Source organism: Pteropus medius, unplaced genomic scaffold (assembly GCF_902729225.1).
Source record: "Pteropus medius unplaced genomic scaffold, Ma_sr-lr_union100, whole genome shotgun sequence".
In the NCBI taxonomy this organism is placed as follows: domain Eukaryota; kingdom Metazoa; phylum Chordata; class Mammalia; order Chiroptera; family Pteropodidae; genus Pteropus; species Pteropus medius.
Window position 1 is genome coordinate 16,652,783 of NW_024340692.1, and position 25,285 is coordinate 16,678,067.

The following is a 25,285-nucleotide window of genomic DNA, read 5'->3' on the forward strand; positions in this document are numbered from 1 at the left end:
AGGGTCCTAGCCCAGGAGAAACCCCACTCCCTGTCCAGATTGGCTGGGACCCCAGGAACCCAATTAGAGTCACTGCACTGGATGGAAGGTTCTGGAACTCTGGGAAAGGTCAGTGGAGACTCTTGTCTTCCCTCCCTGCTCTAGGATGATGTCTCCTCTCCACTCAATCTATTTTTTTTTAATGGAAGTAGCTTGAGTGAAGCAGTAGAATGGGAAGATTTTATTCTGTGTCCATCGTCACCCACTATAGGTAAGCCAAGGGAATGCCTGTTGACTATTTTCTCTTTCACTAAAGAGAAATGAGGATAATGTAGCCTCTGAGCAGTCCACAGGGAGTGAATCTAGACCATGCCAGCCTTCAGACTCATTTCACCCCAGGGTCAGGCTCATGGAGTTTATTGAATGAGTTGCTGTATTCCCATATGGCCCACCAGGTGGCTGTAGAATATCACAATTTGGCCCAGCTATCACACCAGGGCTGCAGATGGCCAGCAGAGCCAGGTATATCATGGAGAGGCCTGACCACCTCCAAGCAAGGCCAGAGTATGTATTGCTACGGGGACACCAAACTAGGATTTTGGCCACTGTGACTCTCCACGGATAATCATAGGTAACACCTATGGGGCATTTACCATGTCCGACATCTGCTTTATCTCATTTACTCTTCAGAGCTAGCCTCTGAGGCAAGCACTGTTATTGTTCCCATTTTTCAGATGAGGACACTGAAGCACAATGAGGAGATGAAGTAATTTACCCAACGTCTCAGCGCTAGTGAGGGCCAAACTAGTAAGAGAAGCAGACCCTGTGTCTTTACTCATCTCCAGCCACATAGCAGATGCCAGTCCCTTGCCATGTATCCCAGGGCACAGCTGGTGTCTCTCACTTAAGCCCATACCCTCAGTTCCCAGCACAGTGGCTGACACTAAGCCGTGCTCAGAAGTTGAAGGAATGAACTAAGGAAGTCTACAGGGTGAGAGCGTAAGCTGGCAGTTAACAGCACAGGTGGAATTTACTCATGCAATCCCCTAGAGCTCTTTTTTAGTGAAAAGCAAAACAAATAAACAAATGAAATAAAACAAAATTGTGAATGGACTTGTTCCAGTCTGAACTTCATTGGTCCCCAAAGCTAACTAGAAACTTTTCCTGACAAGTCAACCCATGGCTTGTGCTCCCATGACAGTGCTCCTTGTCCCCTACTGCAAAGGAGCTGCACACCTATCTCCTTTCCCTTTCCCCCATTATCCTCCCCCAAGCTCCCTGTAGGTGACATCTTGTGACAAGCATCCTCCAGGTATTCGAGGTACCTGGATACATGCAGACCACACTCCTGACCACATGCTCGTGCAAGAAGAGGGGAAAGCCCTGCGTAACTAGGAAAATGTGAGACAGAATTGAGTTGAAATCATCACTCTGGTACTTCAGGAAAATTACCTACCTTGTCTGAGTTCAGTTTGTTTATCAATAAAATGGGGGTAATACCTGCTTTGTGATGTTGCTGTGCAACGAAGTGATATAGCGCATGGAGCTCACCTGCTTGGCATCTTAGACACGTTCAAAGAATGTTAGTTCTCATTATGACTGTTGGCCTGGTTGGAACTTATCAAATCTTGGTAAGTGCTTTGTTTTGTTTTTCTGTTACTAACAGAAATGGAGTATTGGAAGATTTCCAATGAACATGTGAGGGAGTTGAATATAAAGATTGCTTTGTATTGTTACCATTGAATTGTGTCCATGCTGCAGCTGGAGACTTCAGGGAGCTGGGAGTGGGGCAGAAGCCTGCTCTGAGCCCCATCAGACTTGTGCACTGAAGGGATCTTCAGATATCACCCAGAATGCATTTCTGTTCTCACTTAGCTAATATGCAGCAGCGCATCCCTAGACAGTGTTACCGTCATACAGACACCATAGATGTAAATAACCTGAAGAGCATAGGTTAATAGTTACCTTTGTTTTTAAAGCAGATATTTAACTTCAATAATGACTGTGTTTAGCAATAAAATTCCTGAACATTTAACAGTGGGTTCTCAAAGAGTGATTACCCAGCTCTGGCACACCGCTGGCTAGAGGCGTCCCACACCCAGGACAGACCTGCATCCCAGGATGCCAAGGGGCAGCTGCAGCAGCCATGACAGTGCAGGCAATGTGAGGGGCCTCCAAGGGAAGATCAAGTTGTGTGATCATCCTCTCAAGACCTGTGACCCTCAGGAGTCATTAAAGCCTGTGGAGGCCATGTGGAGGCCATGGGGCGGCCAAGAGCTCCTCATCCTCCATGGCGTGTTCAGGGCCTCCTGTGACGGGTGAAGAACCCAGAGCTATTCTGGAGGCAAGACAAGTAAGTTTGGGGATGTAGGGGAGAAAGTCGCTCTGTTGTCCCACCCACCGTAGGAGATAAACTACTTTCCTTCTGGTTTTCTCTTGCGAAGTGGCTTGTGGGCCGCCCTTAGGGATTGGAGGTACTGTCCTTAACCCCCAGACTGGGGGCATCTGAGTTCAAGCCTAGGTGCCCGTTATTTAGCGCTGTGTATCCTTGGGCCAAGTCTCCTCTCGAGCCTCTGAGTCTTAGTTTCCTTATCAGCAAAATGGGGATGATGCAGCCGATTGCTGTGAGAACGCAGGTGTGCCTGGGGGTAGAGGGGTGGAGTTCATGATCACGCCATCCACAGACCTCAGGAGTTTATCTTCTCAGGGATCGGAAAAGTTTTTCCAGCACCGCAGCTCTTCATGGGAGCAAACTCAGTGTAGACCTAGAAAAGTTCTCACATTTCCAGACTCCATAAAAAAAGGAATGACTTCCATCTGACAAAATTCAAGTGTCGGGGCAGGACCCTAGGAACTGTGTATTCTCCGCCAAAAGGCGTTAAAGGGAAACAAAGTTGAAGCTATGGAGCGGGCCCTCCTAAGGGTTTTGTGGTCAGTCCAGACTGCACTCTCCTCTTCACTTCTGTTGCTTCTCTGTTTGGCTTTGATCACTCTGAGTGACATGCACTAAGGCATATAATGGGGATTAGACAGTATGCAGTCGTGGGAGTTGGTGAAGAAGTCCATGGAGGCTGTGCCTCTGGCTCTGGCAGGGCTAGCCTTTCTTGTAAAGAAAAGCGGATGTGAACTGGGGGAAGCGGGGAGCCAGGAGAAACTAGAAGCCGTGAGCTCAGAATGGCACTAAGCTGGTCACTTACCACCTCTCACCTCAGTGATGTGGTGACCTGTAGGAGAAGCTGGCTACACACACCTGGCCCAGGACCCAGAGAAGCTGATTAGACCTGGAGGAGCTGCTGGATTGTAGCTGTCCTGAGCCAACGATGGGAACCAGGAGCCCAGTGACACAGTGTCTGAGCTGCAATGGCACCAGCTCTATGCTGACCTTCGGGGCATTTCGGCTATGCTTCGCGTCTGCCATCCAAATCTCACCCACACTTCCCTGTGGCCAATCCTAATTTGAAATCATATAGGGAAGGGAATTTTGGAATTCTGGAAATTCCAACTTAGCTAAGTTGTGGAAAGCCATTACACCTTTTTTGCTTCCATAGTACCAAGTCTTTGTGGATCCCCTTGCCATGTTCTTCTAAGCTTCTGCTCTCCTGCATGGAATGTTCTCCCTAACCATGTCACTTGGCAAACTCCTACAGCACCTTCAAAACCCTGCAGAGACATCACCTTTTTTGAGAAGAGTTCCCTGACACTTCTCTTCCAGGACTAATCGTTTTCCAGTTAGTCATTTTCTGACTTGGTGCATGCCTGCCTCTGCTCCATATGCTAAGTGTTTCAAGGGCAGAATCTCTAATCTTTAAGAGCTGAGCCAAGCTGTGCCCATTTTACAGATGAAGAAATAGTTCCTCAGAGTGGTTGAGTATCTTGCCCAGGGTCACGCAGTAAGAATATAATTAATATAATATTAGTTGAGCTATAATTCAAACCCCTGTCTGAGACTTTTCTTCAAATTATAACCCACCATGTCTAGAAAGTTGAGAAAAACTTGGTCCCTACCCATAGGAAACTCTGGTTAGTGGAAGGGAAAGAGAGCTGTAATATAGGCAGCTGGCGAGACTGCCGATAGGAGCAGAGTGTGGCGTGGTCTTTTGGGAAGGGGGCCCAGGGTAGCAATAAGGCTATGCTTCCCAAATGGTACCCTCAGCCCTCTAGCCAGGGCTTCTCCCAGTCAAGGAGAAGGGAAGGGGAACCAGCAATTATCTGTGCTCTTCTGCTCAGCTCTCACAAAGACTCTGGAGGTGGCCCAAGGCCAAGGTCACAGCAGTGTGCTCAGCCTGTCTCCAGACTACTCCTGGGCCTAGCTAATGGGAAGATGAGACAGCCCGCCGCCCTCACCCCTACTCCGGTGTCTGTCAGTAGCTGGGATTGTGCAAAGGAGCATTAGCCTGAGAACTAGGGAGTGAGGTTCTAACCGCCTGCTTACTATGTGGCTTCTGGCCAGTCCTACCCCTGTTTAGGATTTTATTTTTCTTATCTGGAAAACAAGGGACCTGAGATGGGTGGCTATGGTTCTCATTCACTCAACCACCGTTTAGGATTCTAAATAGTTATCTGGAGTTGCCATTTCTCATGTTGTTCCACCAGAGGGCGTCAAAACCTAGCTCCTGCCAAACTGGTTCCTGATTGAAAACGGATGATTTAGGATGGGAGCTCAAAGGAGGTGATGAGTGTGAACTGAGGAGGAAGTGTGTGTGTGTGTGTATGTGTGTGTGTGTGGTGTGTGTGTGTGTGTGTAGCATGTAAACACGCAGCAACTTTCAGAGTTCTCCCAACCACCTACATAACCCACTTCACTCCACCCCTCTCTGTGGTAAGGGCAGTCTCACTATGGGGGCAGACACCACTCACAGGGGACAGTCATCTCCCAGGGGGGACAGCATACCTATAGGGGGCTTGCTGAGAGGTGCCAATGAATAGGCTCTACCACCAGCTGCCTCTCCCACCTCATGCTGGTGACATAAGAGGACCACAGAGGAGAGCTGCCATCTGGGGGACTGCAGAGCTCAGGAAAGGAGCCCTCTCTATTCCCCTCTCCTCCCCATGTGGTAAGGAAAGAGAAGTATTTCTCTTTCCCCAAGGCAAGAATCACTTGTGAAGTTCTGGTGCCTTGAGCCAACCCCCACAACAAAATGAGGTGCTGCTGACCATTGTACCTAACGTGGCTGAGGGACAGGTCCAATGGAAAGCAAAGCACTGTAGCTGATGGAGACAGATGGCTCATGGCATGGCCAAGTGAGAGGATCAAGGGCCCCTCGCCTTTCCCTCTGAAGGGTGAGGAATATGGACAGCTCATGAGCTGGCTGGTGAGACTGTGAACTGCAGACTTGCTGAGGACATAGCTCAGGTTGAAGTGTACCCTTTGGAGAACCGTGTTCTGAGGGATCATCTGGGAGATGTGGCTGAGGGCTCGAGGAAACCCCAGACCTGGGGGTTGCTCACCATTTGTCTAGACTGAGCCCCTAGTCAATGAACTGGATTAGCAGAAGGACCCAGACAAGGAGAGGCCCATGACCTTTCCAAGAGCAACACCTAAAGCAGGGGAATCTCTGTCCATCTCCCACCCATCCCCTTAAAGGGGACCTTCAGAGAGGGAGGGAGGAGTGGAAAAGCAAAGTCCCCCTCCTCCCGCACCTAGAGCTCAAAGCCTAGCCTGAGGGTGGGGCAGCTCTGATGGAACAGGATTGAGGTTTGCAAAAGGTAAAAATTTGGAAAGAAAGAATTTTAAGAACCCAGAGATGAAGTGGTATAATGCTGAGTTCACTAGCCTTTGATGGAACAGGGCACTTGGAAAGATATATGTTAAGTCCTTGAACAATCTGTGCCTCGGTTTCTTGCCTGTAAAATGGGCATAATAGTGGCCTCTACCTCTTAGAGCTGCGGAGGGGATTAACTCAGTTAATCTGTGTATCTTGCTTGGAGCAGTGCCTGGCACATAGAAGGCGCTCTGAAGACCAGCTGTTAGTCATTTTCCAAGTTGGGACTTCTCCCTCCATCAGTGAGATGTGTTTTCTTTCCACTTTACTCAACAGCTGACATCTCTGTGCGGTGAGATCTGCTCTCTGTGAGAGGGGGCAAAAGAAAGAAGGGGTCCCCTGGGGTAAAAGGTACAAGCTGTGCCTCCCAGGGCTTTTGGTAGCTGTTAGAAGCAATGATTTCCAGGATTTAACCCACCAATGCTATCTTACAAAACAAGTATGGCCAGTTCACCCCAGGTGGGGTGAGCCCCCTCACCTGAAAGGAATGTTCTTGCATAGGTAAGCGGGCCCCTTAAGTTGTTTACTGCCTCAGATTATGCAGCTCTTAACAAGCACGGGCCCACGTAGTGACTACATTTATCACGCCTTCCCTTTGGTGTAGAAATCCACTGTCCTGCTGGCACCTGAGTCCCTTTCTGTCTCTAAGTTCCCTTAAGAAACTCTTGATGTAATCAGCCTCTTTCTCCAGTCTCCAACCCTGGGGCATTTTCACAGCTGGGGAGCCAGCCAGGAGACAGGAGAAATGGGAAAGGGAAAAGGGACTTCTGAGGGGGAAATGCCAAGTTGGCCATTGACCACTGTGTGGGGATCGGTTGTCCAGATGGTTGTGGCCCACCATGTGGGTACCAGATGCCCCCAAAATGCTGGCTGGGCTGGAGGGGTTGTTTGCTGCGTGTCTCTGGCTCACTGAGGTAAGGAAGGACGCTCCAATGGGCTGGCCACTTTATGGCGGTTAGTTTGGCAACTGACATCCATTTAAAGGACAAGGCGAAAAGTTAGGAAACTAGAAGAGGAACTCTGGGAAAGGATGCACATTTATTCACCTCCATCTCGGCTATTAACTTAGCTGAGAAGTTTGAGGAACAAGATACGAAAACAGAATCTGCGGCTTGCCACTTTGTAAAATCAGGAGGAAAAAAGTTAGTGGCACAGGGTACAGGCAACAGTCGTGAAGCCGGGATGGGATGCAAAAAGCCTGGAACCCATGGGAAAGACATCGAAGGACTTTCATTGTGCTCCCTCAAGGACATTTACATAGCCCCACCACCTGCCATAGCATGATGGCTTGAGTTTTGTCACTCTCCCTTCCCGACCTCTGTGAAATGGGCCCATTGTGTTGATGTTATCATGTTAACAGGTGAAACTCTTTCACAGGAAACTCTTGATTCCTTGCACTATTGCCTCCAGGACCAAGAATGGGCAATCAATACGGAAAGGATACAGGCCTAGGGCACACTGTAAAATTTCTTGATGTTATTTGGTTGCCTGATGCTGGGGTAGCTGTAGATAAAATACAAGGCAGCTCTTATTTTGCAAACAGTAAAAGAATAGATTCTATTAGGAAAACCCACTTGGGGCCAGCAACTAGGAAAGCTATTTGGGACAGATTGCAGGCCCCTGAGCAGGTCTCAGTGTGTTTCATGTCCCTGCCCATTCTCATATTTCTTCCCTTAGTAATTTGGAGGCAGATGCTTTGGCCCAGATTAAAGCCTTGGTGCCAACACAAGCTGCAGAGTTAGCCCACTTGGTCCGTCCGAAAATTGGACATCAAGGGGCAAAAGTAGGATGGAATATGGCAAAGGGAACGGGTTTGCCTATACAGCTACATTTTAGCAGCTATACAATATTCCCAAGTTTGCTCCTGTTAACGAGAAAGTAAGCTTCCTCATCAACCTGTACATATGCATAAAGCTAACGACCCAGTAAAAGACTGGTAAGTAGACTAGATTGGCCCCTTGCCTCCTAGCAGAGGCTCAAAATATGCTCTCACTTTTGTAGATATAGACCCTGTCTGTTACAGGTTCTTCCTCATAGGCGGGCTAATCAAAAGGAAACTATATAAGGGTTATTCAAACTAAGCACTAGAATGGACACCCATGTCGCATAGATAGTGATCCAGGATCTCATTTCAGAATATGACATCCAACAATGAGCACTAGATAATGACACTGAGGGATGGTTCCATTTACCATACAACCCTCAAGCCACAGGGCGAATAGAAAGGAAAAATGGTTTTGCTGAAACAATAGATACAACTGTTGTTAGAAAAAGGCTCCTTGGCTGGGTGAAAGCAGGTACTTGAGTCGGCCTTAATCCTTCTTAATGCTAACCCCATGCAGCCTGTTATGCTGATGCTGGATTGGGAACACCTGAGGAAGGCCTCGCACTATGCAGGTATGAAAGGAGGTGCCTTGTGCAACCACCCCCGAGGAACTGACTGGGCAATGAGCCCTACAGTTTCAGACCCCATTGGCACTGATGCCTGGACAAGGCACCACTGATTGGGGTTTAAGATGGAAGGTGCCAGTTGGCTGGATTGAGTATGTTTCCATATTGAGGAGTCTTTAGACCTCTTAAGTTGGTCTCCTGTCCTCCTGGAAGCTGGACCTCTAAAGACACGCTATGCATTCCAGATGACCGAAGAAATACCTAGAGGTGCCCCAATATGAATCCTAATCGGGTTTTCTCGCCCCATAATGACCCTTCAGTAGGCTCAGGTGCCCAGTTCCCAAGGTCAACATGTGTGGCGTGACCCTCCTTTTCAGAGGCCTGCAACAGCGGCTGTTCGGACCACCAGAGGCCTTATTTAAAGGGAGGGGAAGACCGCCTGCACCCTCACAGGTTCCAAGTGAACCCCTTTTTAATTTCCCCTAGCTTCTTGATTTTTATGCCATTGCCTTCAACGAGTGTTGAGTGTGTTGGCGACACACTCAACACCAACCTGTCCCTGCCACGGGCACACCCATGTGCTCCAACGTGCAATTTCTCTTCCTGCTGGGGAGGTGGGCAAGTGCCTATGTTTAGTTCTTCTAGAGACCTGTTCTCACACTGGTTTGGTGCTTGGGGATGCTGGTGGAAACGACTTCTCCTTGTACTTTTTGTCATCGTTATCGCTCTTTTATTTCCCTTGCATGTGTTTGTATTACTGTTTGGACATCATCTCCAATGTGGGTAACTGATGTCACGAAAAGCATTATATTATCTGTTTCTTCATCCTCTTAGAGGCTCAGGGACCATCATGGGAGAGGGGGGTCACGTGAGGTTTTAAGAGCTGGTCACGGGGGCTGGAGGGTTGGGTGAAATGATTCCCAATACTTAACGTGACTGTCACCATCTTGTGAAGCAAGCTGACCACCAGTTCATGCCAGGAGGGGTAGAGGGAATGCTCTTGCATAGGTAAATAGGCATATTGTTGACTTCCTTGAATTATACATTTCTTAACAAGCACATGCCACATGACTTAAGCCCCCAGTATTAGCCAGTGCCACGTGGCTACATACATCGGGCTTGTGTCCTCTTTCCGTATGAAAATCACCTTCTCACTGGTGCTCAAGACAGTTCCTGTAAGTTCTCGTAATAAACTCTTGATGCAATTCTGGAGTTGTCAGCCTCTTAGGTCTCCTGGCCCCAGAGAATTTTCAAAGCAGCAGCCCCAATCCCCAGACCCTCAAAGGCTGTGACTGGGCTTCACAAGGACGATGGGGCAGTGGCATTTGCAGACAAAAAACATTAAGGGCCTTTTGCTTTAGAAACAGGGCCGGATACTCTGTGTTGAGGGTCCAGTGTCCCCAGCATGCCCTCAGCAGCAGGGAGGTCATACCTGGAAAGCTTCAAAGTGGAATTGCAAAGTGCATCGGAAGAACCTTCCAGCAATTCCTCAGGAACCTTCCGGTAGGCCCCCGCCACTGTAGTTTCCCTTCCACTGTCCACTTAACCAAGGCCACCTCCCCTCATTGCAGATCTCTTGGGGGAGGTAACTACTGTTTTCCTTCTTTCTCTCACTTAGAAATCCGGAGGGTTCCTTTTTCCCACCCAGTGTGCTCTAAGGAGGCAGACGAGCCTGTGGAATATCAGCTGTAACGGGTGATACAGACTATCATGTTTAAAACCAAGTCAGTTTCATCAAATATGTCCATTTAGAAACACCTAGGCTCTGGGCATCAAGCAGGCACTACAGGAGAGGTAGGAGGTGGCCTGTTGAGGATAAAGATAAAATCTGCCCCCTGCCTGGGTCCCATCCTGTCCCACCCTTGAAACAATAAGATACTCAGCCTGGGCCAAGAGGTGAAGTTCTTGTTTATTGTTGCAGCAACTCTTACAGACATTAGCGTTCAGTTAAATAAAGATAACATTAAATACATCACAACCCCCAAAACACTACGGAGGGGAGGGCAGGCCCGGTGACCAGACTGTCGGAGGAAGTACATTCAGCGGGTGTGCGGCGTCCACATTCCAGGCTCACGTGTATATATACTTTATTTATATATTTATTTATATTTATATATAGAGATCGTTGTTTTGTGTATACAAAGAACAATATTGTTACAAATACAATACTATACGTCTCCCAATGTTTTACAATAAGCTCTATTTCACCCTCTTTATAGAACAATAGTACAAGTTCATACTCTAGGGGCTGTGCTGAGTGCCACGCAGTCCTCCCACGCTGCCTTGAAGAATGGGGATGGAGACTCAGGGTCGTGTGTGTTCAAGTCGGCCAAACCAGGGAAGGAGCAGATGGACAAACTCAAACCAAGAAGCGGCCTCGTAAGTGGGAGAGTAAACACATCTAAGGGGAGGTGGCCCTTGGTTGTAAACATTGGTAACAGCCACACCCATGGGTCAAGGGACCCGAGGGTTTGTGGATGGGTTTCATCTGCGTGTGGATGGGGCATGGGGGTGACAGGAGCCATGGGGGAGGTAGTAGGTTACTCTGGGACCCTTAGGCCGGTGTGAGGGGACCATGTTCACATAGAACTGTCTGCAGGGCCTTTGGAGCCCAGCCCCATGATGTGCCCCAGGCCCTACAGAGCCCGCTCTGATGAAAGCGGGAGCGGGGCTCCACGCATCGGTCTCTGGGGGCTTCTTCCTCTCGGGAACCTGAGGCTGATGGTGGCTCCCTGAAATGTTCGAATCTGAGAAGGCAGAGGTGGGGTGGGTTTTGGTGCACCCTGGCTGGACCAGGAGGGGTAGCCCAATCTGGGGATCTGTCCCCAAAGCTGAATCATCAGCATGTCCTAGCTGAGCAGTGACAGTGGCTTTTTGCCCACATCATGTTTGAGATGCTCTGTACATAGCCTTCCCCATTACACGGAGTATTCAGATATTTACATATATAACTATACATACTGAGATGTCAAAGGATATTGATGGCTACTTCCCATGGGACTTGCAAAAACAGAGTTACTAACATTTAAGATTCTGCCTCCTTGGTTAACCAAAGGTAGATTAACTTCCTACATTCAGTGGGAGAAGAGGGAAAACGCTTCAGCCAGGTGACTTTATACCGAGCTCCAGAAACAGGAGCTATCTGGGTGGGAGGAGTCACTTTTATTAACACAAAGGTATATGGTAGATAAATGACCTTTTAGGCTAATATGTTAGCGTTAACAGACTCTCTTCTAGGAGAACTTATCAAATTGGCATTCTCAGCACCAAACTTTCTATGATTTGTGTGCAGCAGCATCAGAAAGTCTATGCTCTCTCCCCTCTCCTTTGGGTAAAGACACTTGGTTCTAATTATTTGGGAGGCTGCACAGGATGTGGTGGTGGAGCTTCCGTCCCTGGCCAATCTTGGGCGGGCCTCTGAACAGGTACTTGGCCACACAGCCCTGGGTCACCCTGGGGGCAGACAGGCATGAGCCCTCCGATGATTTTCCAAGCCTCCTGACGCCTGAAATACCAGCAGTGACAACATTCATGTTTCACTCACCCTCTCTTGTGGGCAGAGGAAAGATGAACTTATGACTCTTTAGTATTTAGTTATATTATCAGACACTCTACGGTTTGGTAAATGGGGACCCTGGAGCCATGGTTCCTGACCCCCCGCCTGGCTCACCCGGAGGAGGCGGCCCTTTCCCGGAGAGGATATCCGGGTGGTGCGGACCCTCTTCCTCGGGGCTTGTCGTACCACACACTGAGAGATGAGCCGCTGATGCCTTTGCTTCCTGACTCTTAAGCAAAAAACAAACAAACAAACAAAAAAACTCAGAAGGTACAGAGGTCCCAGGGGACCTGACTGCACATAGCTCTCTGGGGTAAGCCTTCTGTTCCTAATCTCTTTACATTCACTTTTCTCCCTCCCCCTAAATCCCTCCATTCGGCTTATAAATATATATTATGCAATAAGTGCTCGCCAAATTCCTATTTCCACATAAATATCCCAGATGCAGAGAACAGGGGCTACATTAATATTATAAAATATATTAGTTTCTCTTCCCCCGTCTCTGCTGAGGTCATGAATGAAACAAAACAAAAACCAAACCAAGCCACACCCCATCCACATGAAAACAAAATGCTCTTTGGACCAAGAATAAGTAAAAACTGGCTCAGAATAATATTACTAAAATTTTTGCACTGAACTGAGACAGAACCCATAAACATGAAGCACCTGATAAAAACATGTAACATTCCACACCAATTACTCTCAGACCCACGAGGCAGCAAGATGATGCTTCTGGAACACAATTGGGGATTCTTAGGTGTAGCTTGAGGTCATTATTGTCCCCTTAGTTTTGTGGTTTATGTATTCTCTGGCCTTTCGAATGTCACATCCTGCCTAGTGGCCCTGAGCAGAGAAGAAAGCTGGTCGTGCCTTGGGCCAGGAAGTGTAACATGACTGCACTGCATCCTCACCTTCAAGGTAAGCAGTCGACCTTCCCAGACTCCGTGTGTAGGGAGATGGGGCGTGGAGTCCACTAGAGAACACCTGCAGCCAAAAGGGTGCTGGCAGGGCCAGGCCTCAGCCACAGAAGAGGCGTCTCTCTCAGGACAGGGCTGACCGGCCCCTGCAGATCTCACCTGCTAGGGGAAGGGGCCTTGTAGAGAGGTAATGTGGGTTTTCCAGGGGCTCCATGTGCCTCTGGGTGCTAGGGGGGAGGGAAGGGTGATATATATGCAAGTGAGACTGTGTGCGCATATGGGTGTGTGACATACAGGGAGGCAGAGAGCACCTGCCCATGTTTACCTAACGGTTTTGTAACCTCAGGACAACCTAGGGAAGCTATAGATGTCCCAGGAATTGCCGACGACACGATGGTATCCTTGTCCAAGGCAGTTCCCCTTCTATCCTTGGGTGAGGAGGCTCCTATTAGAAAACACAATTATGTTGAAACAAAACTATTTATAGAAGAGGAATAAGGTTGCTCAGAAATTCCGGGCAGAAATAATGTGTGGTGCCTCAAGTGTGTGGCGGGCAGGGTGTATCCTTAAAGACAGGGGCTGTTCCCCTGTGACTACCATATTCCTACAAATTGACTTGAAAGCAGACATCAGTGAATGAATTGTAGGCACTGCTGAAACAGCTCCTTTGCTGCCCCCAGGAGCTCCTTCGAAGAGGTCTGCACCTCTTAGGAAGGGAGGATGCTCCCTTGGGTGGTGACAGCCCTCCATAGGTTCCCCAGATGCCAGGTGGACACTGGCTGCTCTCTATCCTCAAGGGAGTGCATACAAAATTCCCCTGGTGGTAAAATAAAAAGCAAACTGGAGAGAGATCAAAGAGGTCTTTGCAGATTCCTCCTTGTGTGAGACTGAATGCTGGGCATGAGAAGGAAATGTTTCAGTGGGCACACAGATGCAGCACGAGAAACACAACCACGAGCGAGGAGAGTCCTCCATGCACGCTGTCAGGCGCTGGGCGCGGCCTCAGATGTAAACGGGCTGCTCCTGGGCCGTCAGCAGTCTGTACATGGCAGCCGGCATCGTCTTCATGTGAATCTGAGGGCAGAGCACATGTTATCAGGGGCTGAGGCTCAGGGCCCAGGGCTGGGGGGAGAGACAGCATTTCTCACCATGGGGGGATCTGAAGATTACCACCCCAACCCTACTGTAGACAGGGCCCCGACCGAGGTGGCCTCCAGGCAGAGTGGAGTCTGCAGGCTTTCTAAAAAGTTAGGGGCAACAGAATTGCCATGAAAAGCTGGTAAGGTTTATTTTCCCAGTCAAATGCTCTTGCTCTCAGCAGGCCTTTTTTAAAAAATGAAGAGAACTCTTTAAACAGAAGTCGAATGGCTGTGGGGTTCTAACTGCTCCCACCTCTCGCCCTCCCTAACAGGTTGGGGCAGCTCAGGAAATTAGCTCTGGAACAGCCCTTCTGACCTAAGCCCAGTCCGGGCCGGGGAGACTGCCTGTTCTGTTGATTACACATGAATCGAAGACTAAAATCTTCCAGGAGGCACCTTTGGTGAGATTAGACGGGGAAAATGGAGAGAATTGGGCAGCCACAGAGAGAAGCTGCACTAATCTGAGAGCTAAAAAGAGAAGGTGAGTTTGTTTTTCCCTTTTCTTTTTTTAGATTCTACGTAGAAATGAGATCAAATAATATTTGTCTTTCTCCTCAACTTCACTTAGCATACTTTCAATGTTCAAAACAAACTCATAGATACAGAGAACAGATAGGTGGTTACCAGAGGGGAAGGGGGTTGGGCCAAAGAGGGGTGGGTAAAGGACTAAAGGGGGTCAACTGTGTGGTGATGGATGGATGGTCACTAGATTTGAGGGTGATCACTTTCTAGTTGTTGAATTATAATACCGGACCACCTGAAACTTATAGACTTAAAAAAGAATTTTAAAAAAGCAAGTCATCCTAAGGGAAGACTAAAGATGGCTTGATTTATCTCATGGACTTGCTCCCAGACCACCTCTCATTAATGGGTTTAAAATCTGGTCTGTTCTGATTGAGGAATATTTAGGGTTGGGAAGGACACTTCCTGGACGGCCTGGTCAGGGCACGGGCGAGCATGCGGTGAGGGGCACCAGAGGACTCCAGGCCTGGATCCCACTCCTACCTCCCCCACAGCATTGGAGAGGATGTGGACGATCTTCTCGTGCGGGGTGGCGACCACGCTCTGTCCGTTGATCTCAATGATCCGATGTCCCACGCGGACGCCGCCTCTCTCAGCGATTCCCCCTCGCATCAGGCTGCAGATCTGTCAGTCAAAGGCCAAGTTACCCCTCTTGGGCAAGGAACTGGGTGGGGCCAGAAGACTGTCTTTTCTGGAACCTCCTGCTCCCTGCATTTTCCTTTCTGAGAAGCTGCCACAGTTAGGCTTTGGGCATTTAAACCTTTTTGTTCCTCTTCACAAGTAGGGTCCTCTACGCCCACATGGCCGCCTCATTCATGCAGTCTATGCAGGGAACCTAGCACATCCCTGGATTCCACACAGACTGAATTCTGACTACTCTGCATCCCAGCTGGGTCCTGGTAAAAAGGGCTGTTTGGGCCTGTCGCTGAGTTGCCAGTGTGCTCAAACTGTCAGCCTGTACGACTCAGGTGAATATTATCTCCCACGGTCACCCGTGAGACTCAAAGGTCAAATTGAATGATGCTAGCAGCTACTTTTTAGGGTCACAGTTCCATGTGTCCCTAAGTGTGGCCTGCTGGAGCGGAGCTGCTCCTTTCGGCTTTCCTAACTTAGTGGCCAGTGATCGAAATCCCATCTCACAGAAATGACGATGTGGCTGGTTTCTGTCCCAGTGGGTGGGCAGAGGCTGCAGGCTGGTGGAAATGAGCCTGCATTTCTTATTTGGAGGGCTCTGGGCTTGGGACTGCAGGGTACGGCCACCTCCACCTCACACACAAAGCAGTCGGAATTTTCCCCAAAGAATATGTTTTGAATTTCCAAAGTTGACTTTTCACCCAAACCGAACACCTTTATTTAAAAGCTTATGCAGATGAGACGGTGACATCTTACGACAACATGCTTCCCGCGTGTGTGAGCATATGTGGAAACCTTCAGCCTGTCATGTACTTGGAATCAAAGCATTCCTTAGGTGCTCCCCACACTAAATAAAATGAGGCCCCCACAGACCCACCTCCATTACATAGCGACTCTCTCTTCATATTGGAACTTTTAATATTATTCAAATATGAACAAAGCAAACAAGGAAGTATAAGCAGATAAACATGACATCAGACCAAAACTATAAGGAGTAACCCAGGCTCCTCTCCCAAAAGCAAATGAGGCTACATAGGCACAAAGAACAGATGAAGTGGGCCGGCTACTTTAATTCCAATTGGGAACTTCAAATGTGTATTTCTAAACCTTTAAACATACTTGGACTAAAATTTTGATTACCTACAATTAACCGAAATTTAAGTAGGAAAAAGAACATATTTTTTTCCATCTGGAAAGATGAATGCCAGAAGAGGGAGGGTGTGGAGCTGTACTTACGATTCCATTCTGGACGCTGAAACCCAGCTGGTAGCGGAGGTCTGGTCTCCTGATCAACACGGTGGTCACCGGAGGACACCTCACGATATTCAGCTTTACCCGGGCCTGATTCTTCAAGCCCTAAAAAGTGAACAAAGCACAGTGGACATGGCGACCACCGAGACAGAAGGGATCAGAGCAGACAGTACCAAGGGCAAAAGAGGCCCCAAGGAGACTTTTGTTATTTCATCAACTCCCAAAGTATCCACAATCCAGTGCTAGACTGTATCAGCTCGGGAGATACCACCTGCTTTACACGAACCCCTTTCGTCCTGTGTGGAGACTCACGTCTGTGGGCAATATCATCATTTTTGGAAAATGGGCTGTGTTCAAGAGATCTGAATAAAAGTAGTTGTCTGTAAAACTGAGGGGAAAACTGTCACATGTGCTTTTTGGCTTGAAAGATGAAGGGTGCACAATATTTCTCTTGGTCAGTAAACAGACAAGTGGGAAACAGACTTTTCTCCGAAAGGCAAACTGCAGTAATCCCTCCTCTTCTAAACAAAGAACGTCTAATTCGCAGCCACTGGCTCAATTCATCAAGGCTTATTTTCTGTCTCTGACGTTCCTGCTTCCCCATCTTCTCTCTGCCTGTTAGGGAATTTTTTTTTTAATTAAATTTATTGGGTGACATTAGTTAATAAAATTACATAGCTTTCAAGTGTACAATTCTACAACATGTTTATTGCATTGTGTGTTCACCACCTAAAGTATTCTACTGTCATCATATAGCTGACCCCATTTATCCTTTTCTACCTCCCCCATCTCCCCATTCCCTCTGGTGACCACCATACTGTTGTCTGTGTCCACGAGTTATTTCTCTTGTTTGCCTATTGCTTTCTGTTTTATATCTGACATGTGAGTGAAATCATATGGTTCTCAACTTTTTTCATCTGACTTATATCACTTAGCATGACATTCTTAAGATCTACCCATGTTGTCACAAAGGGCAATATTTCATCTTATGCCCAAGATGACTGGATAAAGATGTGGTACGTATATGCAATGGAATATTACTGCAAGAGATTTTATCAACATTCTCGCAAGCACCTGGGGAAAAGCAGGGAGCAGAGAGGATTCCACTCAGTGAAGGCATCCTTGGGAGAATGAATGAAGGCGCTGGTGGGAGAAGGAAGAAGGCTTGGAGAGTGTCTGCAGTTTCACAATTCTTGCTGAGACGCCCCTCCCTCTAAATCAGAATGGAATGCAGAAGGGAAGGTGGTGGTAAAGATAAAATGGGGACTTGGTCTGGCTCCAGAGCCCATTTAGAGAGCCTTTTCCACTCCACTCTGGTCTGAGCTGAGCTCAAGCCCGTCCTCCTGTCTCCTTCACATGCATGGCAGTCACCAGAGCCCTGGTCCATCCAAGAGCACTCCTACAAAGTCATCACAAAGCTCCGCTCTACCTCACCCAGGCAGAGGAAGGTTTTGCTCCAATAGGTCCTACCACCAACTTGTGAGCTTCGCCTCAAGGGGAGGGTGCCAGACAAATGTAATCCAGCCCTGGAATAAACGCCCATCTCCCAGGTCCCCCAGAGACCTCCTGCTCTGTCTTGGCTAACTGCCGCACACTGGATTTTCCAGGCCAAATGGCTTGCAGCGGGTGTTTTTCAACCCGTTCAAGTCATGGCACACAGAAAAAAAGATATGTTTGCTCCCTGTGGTAAATATACCAAAGAGCTTGTGGTAGGAGGCCCTGCTTTAAGAGTTGAGGTGGGGAGGTCTCAGCGCTCCTGTGGGAAATGCCTGGATTACCACCTAGAGAGGCCAGCTGACCAGGAAACTGCTCAAGACCAGCCATGCTTCTCTTCCACAGGGTCAGAGGGGAAGGGAGAAGCTATTCCTAAATGCTGGTGCAGAGAGGTGGGTGAGCAACCTCTCCTCCAGGGAGAGTAGCCACCAGAGGAGGGACAGGTATTCAGGAAAAGGGGGGCTCTACTCCCCTAAGTCCACACTACTGATCGAGATAGCACCCGGTCAATTCACAAACGGGCCCGGTGTGTACCCTTGATGGGCAAAGTGGAAAGAAAAGCCTGGGAGAACAGTGACGAATCCATTCTGGTCTGAAGGGGACTGCCTCTTATTCTAAAAATAGAAATCTGCAAATTCCACAGCCACCACTGCCAACCATCACTCCTCGACCAGTCTATGAAACCTCTCTCTGAGGAAGGTCAGGACTGGGCTGATTCTCCTGCTCAGGCCTCTGCCTTCCTCACAAGCGCCTTGCCAAGCAAGGAGGTGAAACTGGTAATTAGGTGACTTCTGTACCAACAGAATGGTGGCAAGAATGCCTCTCTGAGTGGCAGAAGTGACCCGTACCTCTTTTGCTTCTAAGTAATTAAGATATGCTTTAGACTGATGGATGGATAGAGGCTTTTTTATTTTTTATTTTTTTTTTGCCTCTGGTTGTCTGGCTTTATTATATTTGGCTAACTAGTATATAACAGTGGTTCTCAAAGAGGGGACTCCACACCAGCAGCAGCGAGACCTGGCCATTTTTGTTAGAAATCGAGTCTGGGATCTATCCAGACTTACTGAATCAGTAATTACAGGAGTGGGGCCCAATAATCTGTGTGTTAACAAGTTTTCCTGGAGACTTGATACACACTCTCAGTGATACACTCAATTCTGAGAACTGGTGTAGACGACCACTGCAGAACAATAAACTCACCTGCACCCAGGTGACTTAATTTCTCCAAGGGATGATTAGAGCCAATGATGTCCATTTACTACTCACACCTGTGGCCAGCGTGCTCCGAGAGAGCAGGGGCTAGCAACATCAGGATGGGGGTGACTGCTTGTGGGAGAGCTGGTTGGCCTGATGCCCAGTCGGGCCTCTGCATGACTATACCATGTGTGACCGCCCTAAGATCACTGTCCCTCAAAACCTATCTGACGATAAAACCAGCCAAACCACCTGTCACCGAACACTGACTTCTTGCCAGGCACTGACCTGGAGAGTCACAGGAGCTATCTCTTTTAACCTTGTTGACAAACTGGCAGCTATAATTATGCCCATTTCATAGAAGGGGAAATTGAGGCTCATAGATACTAAACTCATTCGCCCACAGCAACATTCAATCCCAGGTCTCTCTCTCTTCAAACCCACAGCATTTTCTCCTACACCGTGATTCTCCATATCGACAACGGTAGAGAGTGTGTCATGCATGAGTAAAGCTTGCTCAACAAAGCAGCTGGGAGGACAACAGAACAATGAACTTGTGCTGCCGTGTCCCCTATTCCACCCTTGCACGGGACCACGTTTTTAGTTGGCAAGAGTTCTTCAGGGCTCCTGCTGCTGGCTTCCCCATGGACTTTGACTGATTCCAGTTTGTCCTCTCAACATGTGCATTTTGAGGGGCTCCACTGAATTTTCCACCTCCAGCATCTTGACCTGTTTCCTCGGCGTTCTGAATTGCTCTGTCTTCTGTGGGATTTAAGCCTCCTGATGACTGTAATTTGGCTTACGGTGACTTGGTGTACACACACAGGCAGCTGTTATCAGCGTCTCTCCATGGTTTCCAGAATTCTCCGGGAAACTTCCCTGATTCAAGAGATGATGTCAAAGTGGAAGAATGGATGAGTGGACACCAAGTCTCTCTGGTCTTCCACCAGACAGCAGGCCCATCATCCACGCTGACGGGGGTGCTCTGGCTTTCTGCTGCTAACAGCAGGGCTTGGTGAACAAGACTGCTGTGTCTGGAGACCTGAGCTCAAGCTGTGTTTCTGCCACCACAGTTCTGTGGGGTCTTAGACACTCCGCTCTCCCCTTCTTCCACCTCGATCTCTTCATTGGCAAAACAAAGGTGGCATCCACTAAAGTCTCTTCCACTTCTAATTTCTATGATTTCACTCCTTTTCATGTTTTTTTTTAAATGTGTTTGCTGATAACACCACATCTCAATCATTAAGCTTAGAAATACCTATTTCTAAAATTAAAAATAGGCTTCTTTTGCAGAAGGGGGGGGTTTGCTCGGATTTCATTCATGCATATATATATTTTTTTCCTCTGAGTGCTTTCTATTTCTCATTTACCCAATCAGTAAATATTTACTGATCATTTGCTATGTGCCAAGAAATATACTAGGCACTGAGAGTGGGTGGGGCGGAGCCCCCGGGAGCTCATGGGAGGGCTGTGTGGCACAGGACAGGGCAGCCAGAGGGCTTGTGCCCCTTCACCTCTCTCTCCACAATCACACCACGAGACCAGGAAAGTATGGGAAACAGGAGCAGAGAATGCTGAAGACAGGGGAGCAAGTTAGAATCACAGCTCTTCAGACAAAGCCACCTGTTTAAATGCTCACACCCATTAATCACTGGGATTATTCAGAAGTGTTTGTGAGGTGCAGGAAACCTTACGGAGCATACTGAAAAGCAAGAGAATGACTATTTTCTCGATGTTACCTAAAAAGTTCACATTGCTCTGGTGGGTTCCTTCCTTTTATGTGAATTGATTTAAGATGCCTGATTTGTCCCCCAGTGAAAGAATGTCTAGATTGAGGAAATGTGCTACATGATGAGGCTTGGACAGATGGCAATTTGAAATAACCAGACCATGCATTTGCTCTACTATTCCTAATCAATGCTTCAAGTTGGGTCCCATTAGCTTGGGCTTTTGAGCTGCCATTTTATTGGAGGTGCCAATTAAATAAACGGTCATTCCGTCCCCATGACAACGGTGGAATAGTGCAGCAAATTAAGAAATCTGGTGGGAGGTGAAGGGTAAGGGAGTGGGGAGGGGAGAAGAGAGAAGCCAGAATGGTATCTATGGCAACAGGAAAGCAGAACCAGGATGATCCTGTGGCAGGAAGGGGAAGCGGTGCTCTAGTTTAAGAAAAAAATCTGAACGAACTCAAAAATATAGAGGACAATCTGGTGACAGCCAGAGGGGAGGGGCACTGGGAGGGGGGCTGGGAGGCTGCAAGAAAGGGGTGAAGGGTTAAAGTACACATCAGTAGTTGAAAGATGGTCACAGGGATGGGGAGCATGGTATAGGGAATGAAGTTAGCGTTAATGTAATGGCTAGGTGGAGGGCCAGGGGAGAGAAAGAGCAAGTGGGGGGATCGTTTTATAAACTATATAAATGTCTAACCAATATACCGTATACTTGAAACTAATAATAAAATAAAATTTAAAAAAAAGAAAAAATCGGGAGTGCAGAACAACAGCGGCAATGAATAGGCAGACATGCTTTGCCTACCAACTATTACGCTTTAGGGATCACGACAGGAAAAATAAAAGCCAGGGAAGAAAGCAATTAAAATAATTCAATACCTATAACTCTATTCTAGAAATGTATTCTATTTGCTATGGCTAGGGGGAAAAACGGTCAGCATGCATTAAAGTGGCAAGACACGGAACAAGTGGCTTTAGACCCTGTTCCTCAATGCACGGCCTGAAGACTGGTGATGTCAGCACCTGGAAGCTCGTTGAAAATGCAGAATCTTACCCTAGACCTGCTGAACCAGATCCCGGATTTTTAACAAGATCCCCAAGTGCTTCAAATCAGTTTGCGAAGCACTGACTTACCTGGACGAGAGTTGCCTGTTAAATTCACTGCGAGGGGCACTGAAACAACACTGAAACAAGCAATGCTAACGTGAAACGATGAAGCAGCCCAGAACGTTCCCCGCAATGCCCCAAGGGGGTGGGGAAGGACAGTGTGAGCATCTGCTCAGGTGTGGGCAAAAGGGTGTGTTGTCTAGAGGATGTGAAAAACAATAATAAAACATATTAACTGTCTTTACTTGGTACGGCAATTCTAGCTGGAAGCAGTAGAGCCGGGGGGCCCGTGGTTGGGCCAGTCACATTCTTCCCCTCGACAAAGGGCTGCACTGAGGAAGGGCAGCTGTGTCTCACTGGGGCCTGCCCGCTAAGTACTTCTCCGAGCCCAGCCGCGGAGGCGCTGGTTTTCTTACTCTCCGTCTTCTCCAGCTGTATCTCTTTCACCACCACACGGCCTTTTAATTTTCTGATTCCAGAGACTCCATGTACAGACATTGAAGGTTAACTACTCATGCAAACCACCTTTTCCCTTTAGCAAACTGCTCAGACTGGGTCGACAGTACTCTGAGTGAGCTTTGTTTCCACCTTGATGTGTGATCCCTCGGGCAGAAGATGAGTCCCCATGTGGCACCAGGGAAAGTCAGCACTGCCCTCATTGGTCTCAGCTTCCCTCATCTCCTCTGCCCCTTCCTGTGGAGTCGGAAGGACGGAGAGGGGCATCTGGGCTTGTTTGTTAAGGCTGATGGGACCTGGGGCAAGTCATCTTCATATCTCTGATGACTCCTCTGTGAACTGGCTGTTTGCCATCCCCCTCCCTCATGGGCTGCTGTATGGAAGGAGGGAGGAGACTCTGTGAAGGCCTGGGCACTGCTAGGCAGCCTGGCCAGTTCTCAGGAGGTTCTGCTTATTCACCTCCAGGCCCCTGCCCTACCTTTCCAAGTCCCCAAGAACCCTCCATCTTTGACCTCCTCACTCAGTTTTTCTCTCTCCCATCCGAACTCCTATTCCCTTGTGGCAGGCTTTCTCAACCTCAGCACTGTGGCTGTTCAGGCTGGGTGACCCTTTGCTAGGGGGTTTGTCCTGTGCACTGGAGAATGTCTGGGAGCATCCCTGGCCTCTACCCACTGAATGCCAGGAACATCTCTACCTCCCTAGTTGTGACATCACAAACTATGTCTGGACATTGCCAAGTGTCCCCGGGGAGTGGGATTCAAGAATCCCTGTTCCAGATGACTGTCTGGATTACTGAGCTGAGGACAATTCTGCTCAGCCTGGGCTTAGTGGGAAGAGTGCTGTGATTAATTAGTGATGCCTGTGATGGGCACACGATTAGAATATGTTCATAGATATTAATGACTGGATTGTAGTCGCACTTCATGTCATTTCAGGTCTGCAACAGAAGCTGATTTCCCCTCTTTCCAGATACCTTAATGATGCTCTGGCAGGTGGACAGAGGCAGGCCCACCAGGCTTGTACCATTGATGGACATGATCTGGTCCCCGATATTCAGCTTCCCCGACTTCTCTGCAGGCCCTCCATGCATCATGTTGGCTATGATCACAGTTGGCAAGATGGATCCCCAGCCGGACTCCACAATCACCACACCTAGGATTTCTCCCTTCTGTTTCTCTATGAAAACCTGAAAGGAGAAAAACACAGCCTGAATCAGCAGCCATCTCAGGCAACGACAGAAATTAAAGCATTTCTCCTCTTTCTGTCTTGACTAAAGACAGTTCCCTGATGACTCCAATCCAAATGAGTTCTGTCTTCTCTACATTCCATGGCACTGGAGTGTGTAAGAAATGATTCAACACAAGCCTATACCCCTTTTTTGTAATTCTTGTTTCACATAAGCAGTCTTTACTTGGCAATATAACCACAAAGAGCACCATGGTTTTCTTCTCTATAGTCCCCCAGTGGGGGTGTTGGGGTGGGGGAGGAAGAGACTGTGTAGGTGGGAGCTTTGGTGTTGAGTTACAGTTTCCAGAAATAACTTTTGGATTCTATGCACTGGTTCCCCTATTCCACGGTGCTTCACAAATTGCAACGTTTAAGATTCTTGAATTAAAAATAAAAATAAATATACATCACAGAAACACTTCTCTGCAAGGAGAAAGCTCAGAAAAAAGAAAAAAAAAGATGCCGAAGTTATCACGACCAAAAGGTTGGTAATGCAAACAAGAAGACTGTGCTCTAGATACGTATAATTTTTTGTGTCCTTCCTTGGCAGAGAAGACAGCAGTTAGTTTTGGATACGTGCCATCTGGTAAGGTTTTCAGAGACACCACAAAGGGGTAGGACACTTCTTGGAAGCGTCCAACAAGAATGTGTGTGCATTTACTTATTCCTGTTCACAGATATACATATGCTCAAACACGCGTAGTGGGGCTGTTGGGGTTTTACATACGTTCACGGGCTGATGTCCCTTCCCCTGGCTGCTGAAGCTCACGGCTGGCCCCTTCCCAGGAGGATTTTGTTTAGCCAGATGGGAGACAGCCCCTGTTATGGGTTCAATTATATCCTTCCCACAGTTCATATATTACAGCCCTAATGCCCAGGACCTCGGAATGAGACCTTGTTTGGATACAGGGTCATTAGAGAGGATATAAAGTTAAAATTAGGTCGTTAGGGTGGGCTCTAATGCAATATGCCTGATGTACTTATAAGAACTGGAAATCTGGACACAAGCACACATAGAGGGAAGATGACATGAAGAGACAAGGAAAGGACAGCCATCTATGAGCCAAGGAGGGAGGCCTGGAACAGATCCTTTCCTCACTGCCCTCGGAAGGAACCAGCCCTACTGACATCTTGATCTCCAATTTCCAGCCTCCTGAACTGGGAGATAATAAATATGTGTCGCCAAAGCCATCTGGCCTGTGGTACTTTGTTAAAGCATTTAACACTGACACACCCCCATCCGACCTTGGTGTCAGTGACTGATCCACACAGGGCATCAAGGCCTGCCAGCTCCCTTGGCCCAATGTGGGACACGTCTGTCCTGTGATTTGTCACTCGAAGCTTCCCTGTAGATCGGAAGGAAGCTCATCTCCAGCAAGGCCACATTCCCCCTTAGAACCTAATCCCCACTACCCTGTTGTCTACACTCTTTTGTCAAAGGGCACACTCCTCCCAAATTCCTTGAACAAAAATTCCTAGCTCAGGTTCTGCTTCTAGGGAACCCAGGACACCTAACATACAGTGGATAAAAAGATCACTTTCTTATAAGGGTACTTTTTACCTACTGGATAAAATCTAAGCTGCTCAGCTGGACTTTTAAGCCTTCCGGTTCTGACCCAAACTTCATTCATGTTGGCCTCTTCCTGTCCCTCATACATGCACCCCCTACTCCGGCTACATTGCCTCATGCATGGCTTCCCAGACCACTGCTGAGCTTTCTGACCTTCAAGCTCCTATTACTTGGCCCAACCCTCTGCGTGCCCCTCCACCTTCCAAAGAAAACCCAGACCTTCAGACTAACTTGGATGGCCCCATTTTCCTCCAGACACTCCTGCAGAGGCTGGGTCTGAAGCAGGGAGGCCATCCCTGCAGGAATGCAGCATTTATTGTTTGAAACTCCTGATCTGCTCCATTTTGCCAACCTCAG

The 25,285-nt window shown here is 48.1% G+C and overlaps 1 protein-coding gene across 2 annotated transcripts in view; it reads right to left on the reverse strand.

Moving 5' to 3' along the window:
- Nucleotides 1-10,022: 10,022 nt before the first annotated feature.
- The window catches only part of APBA1 (amyloid beta precursor protein binding family A member 1), a 189,903-nt gene continuing 174,640 nt past the window's right edge, over nucleotides 10,023-25,285 (reverse strand). For both annotated transcript variants that reach the window (XM_039837616.1, XM_039837532.1), the window contains exons 9-12: nucleotides 23,105-23,317; nucleotides 16,136-16,255; nucleotides 14,750-14,890; nucleotides 10,023-13,679 (exon numbers count right to left, since the gene is read on the reverse strand). In XM_039837616.1, coding sequence (XP_039693550.1) covers nucleotides 13,608-13,679; nucleotides 14,750-14,890; nucleotides 16,136-16,255; nucleotides 23,105-23,317 — 546 coding nt within the window. In that variant the 3' untranslated portion in view covers nucleotides 10,023-13,607. The remainder of the gene's footprint in view (nucleotides 13,680-14,749; nucleotides 14,891-16,135; nucleotides 16,256-23,104; nucleotides 23,318-25,285) is intronic.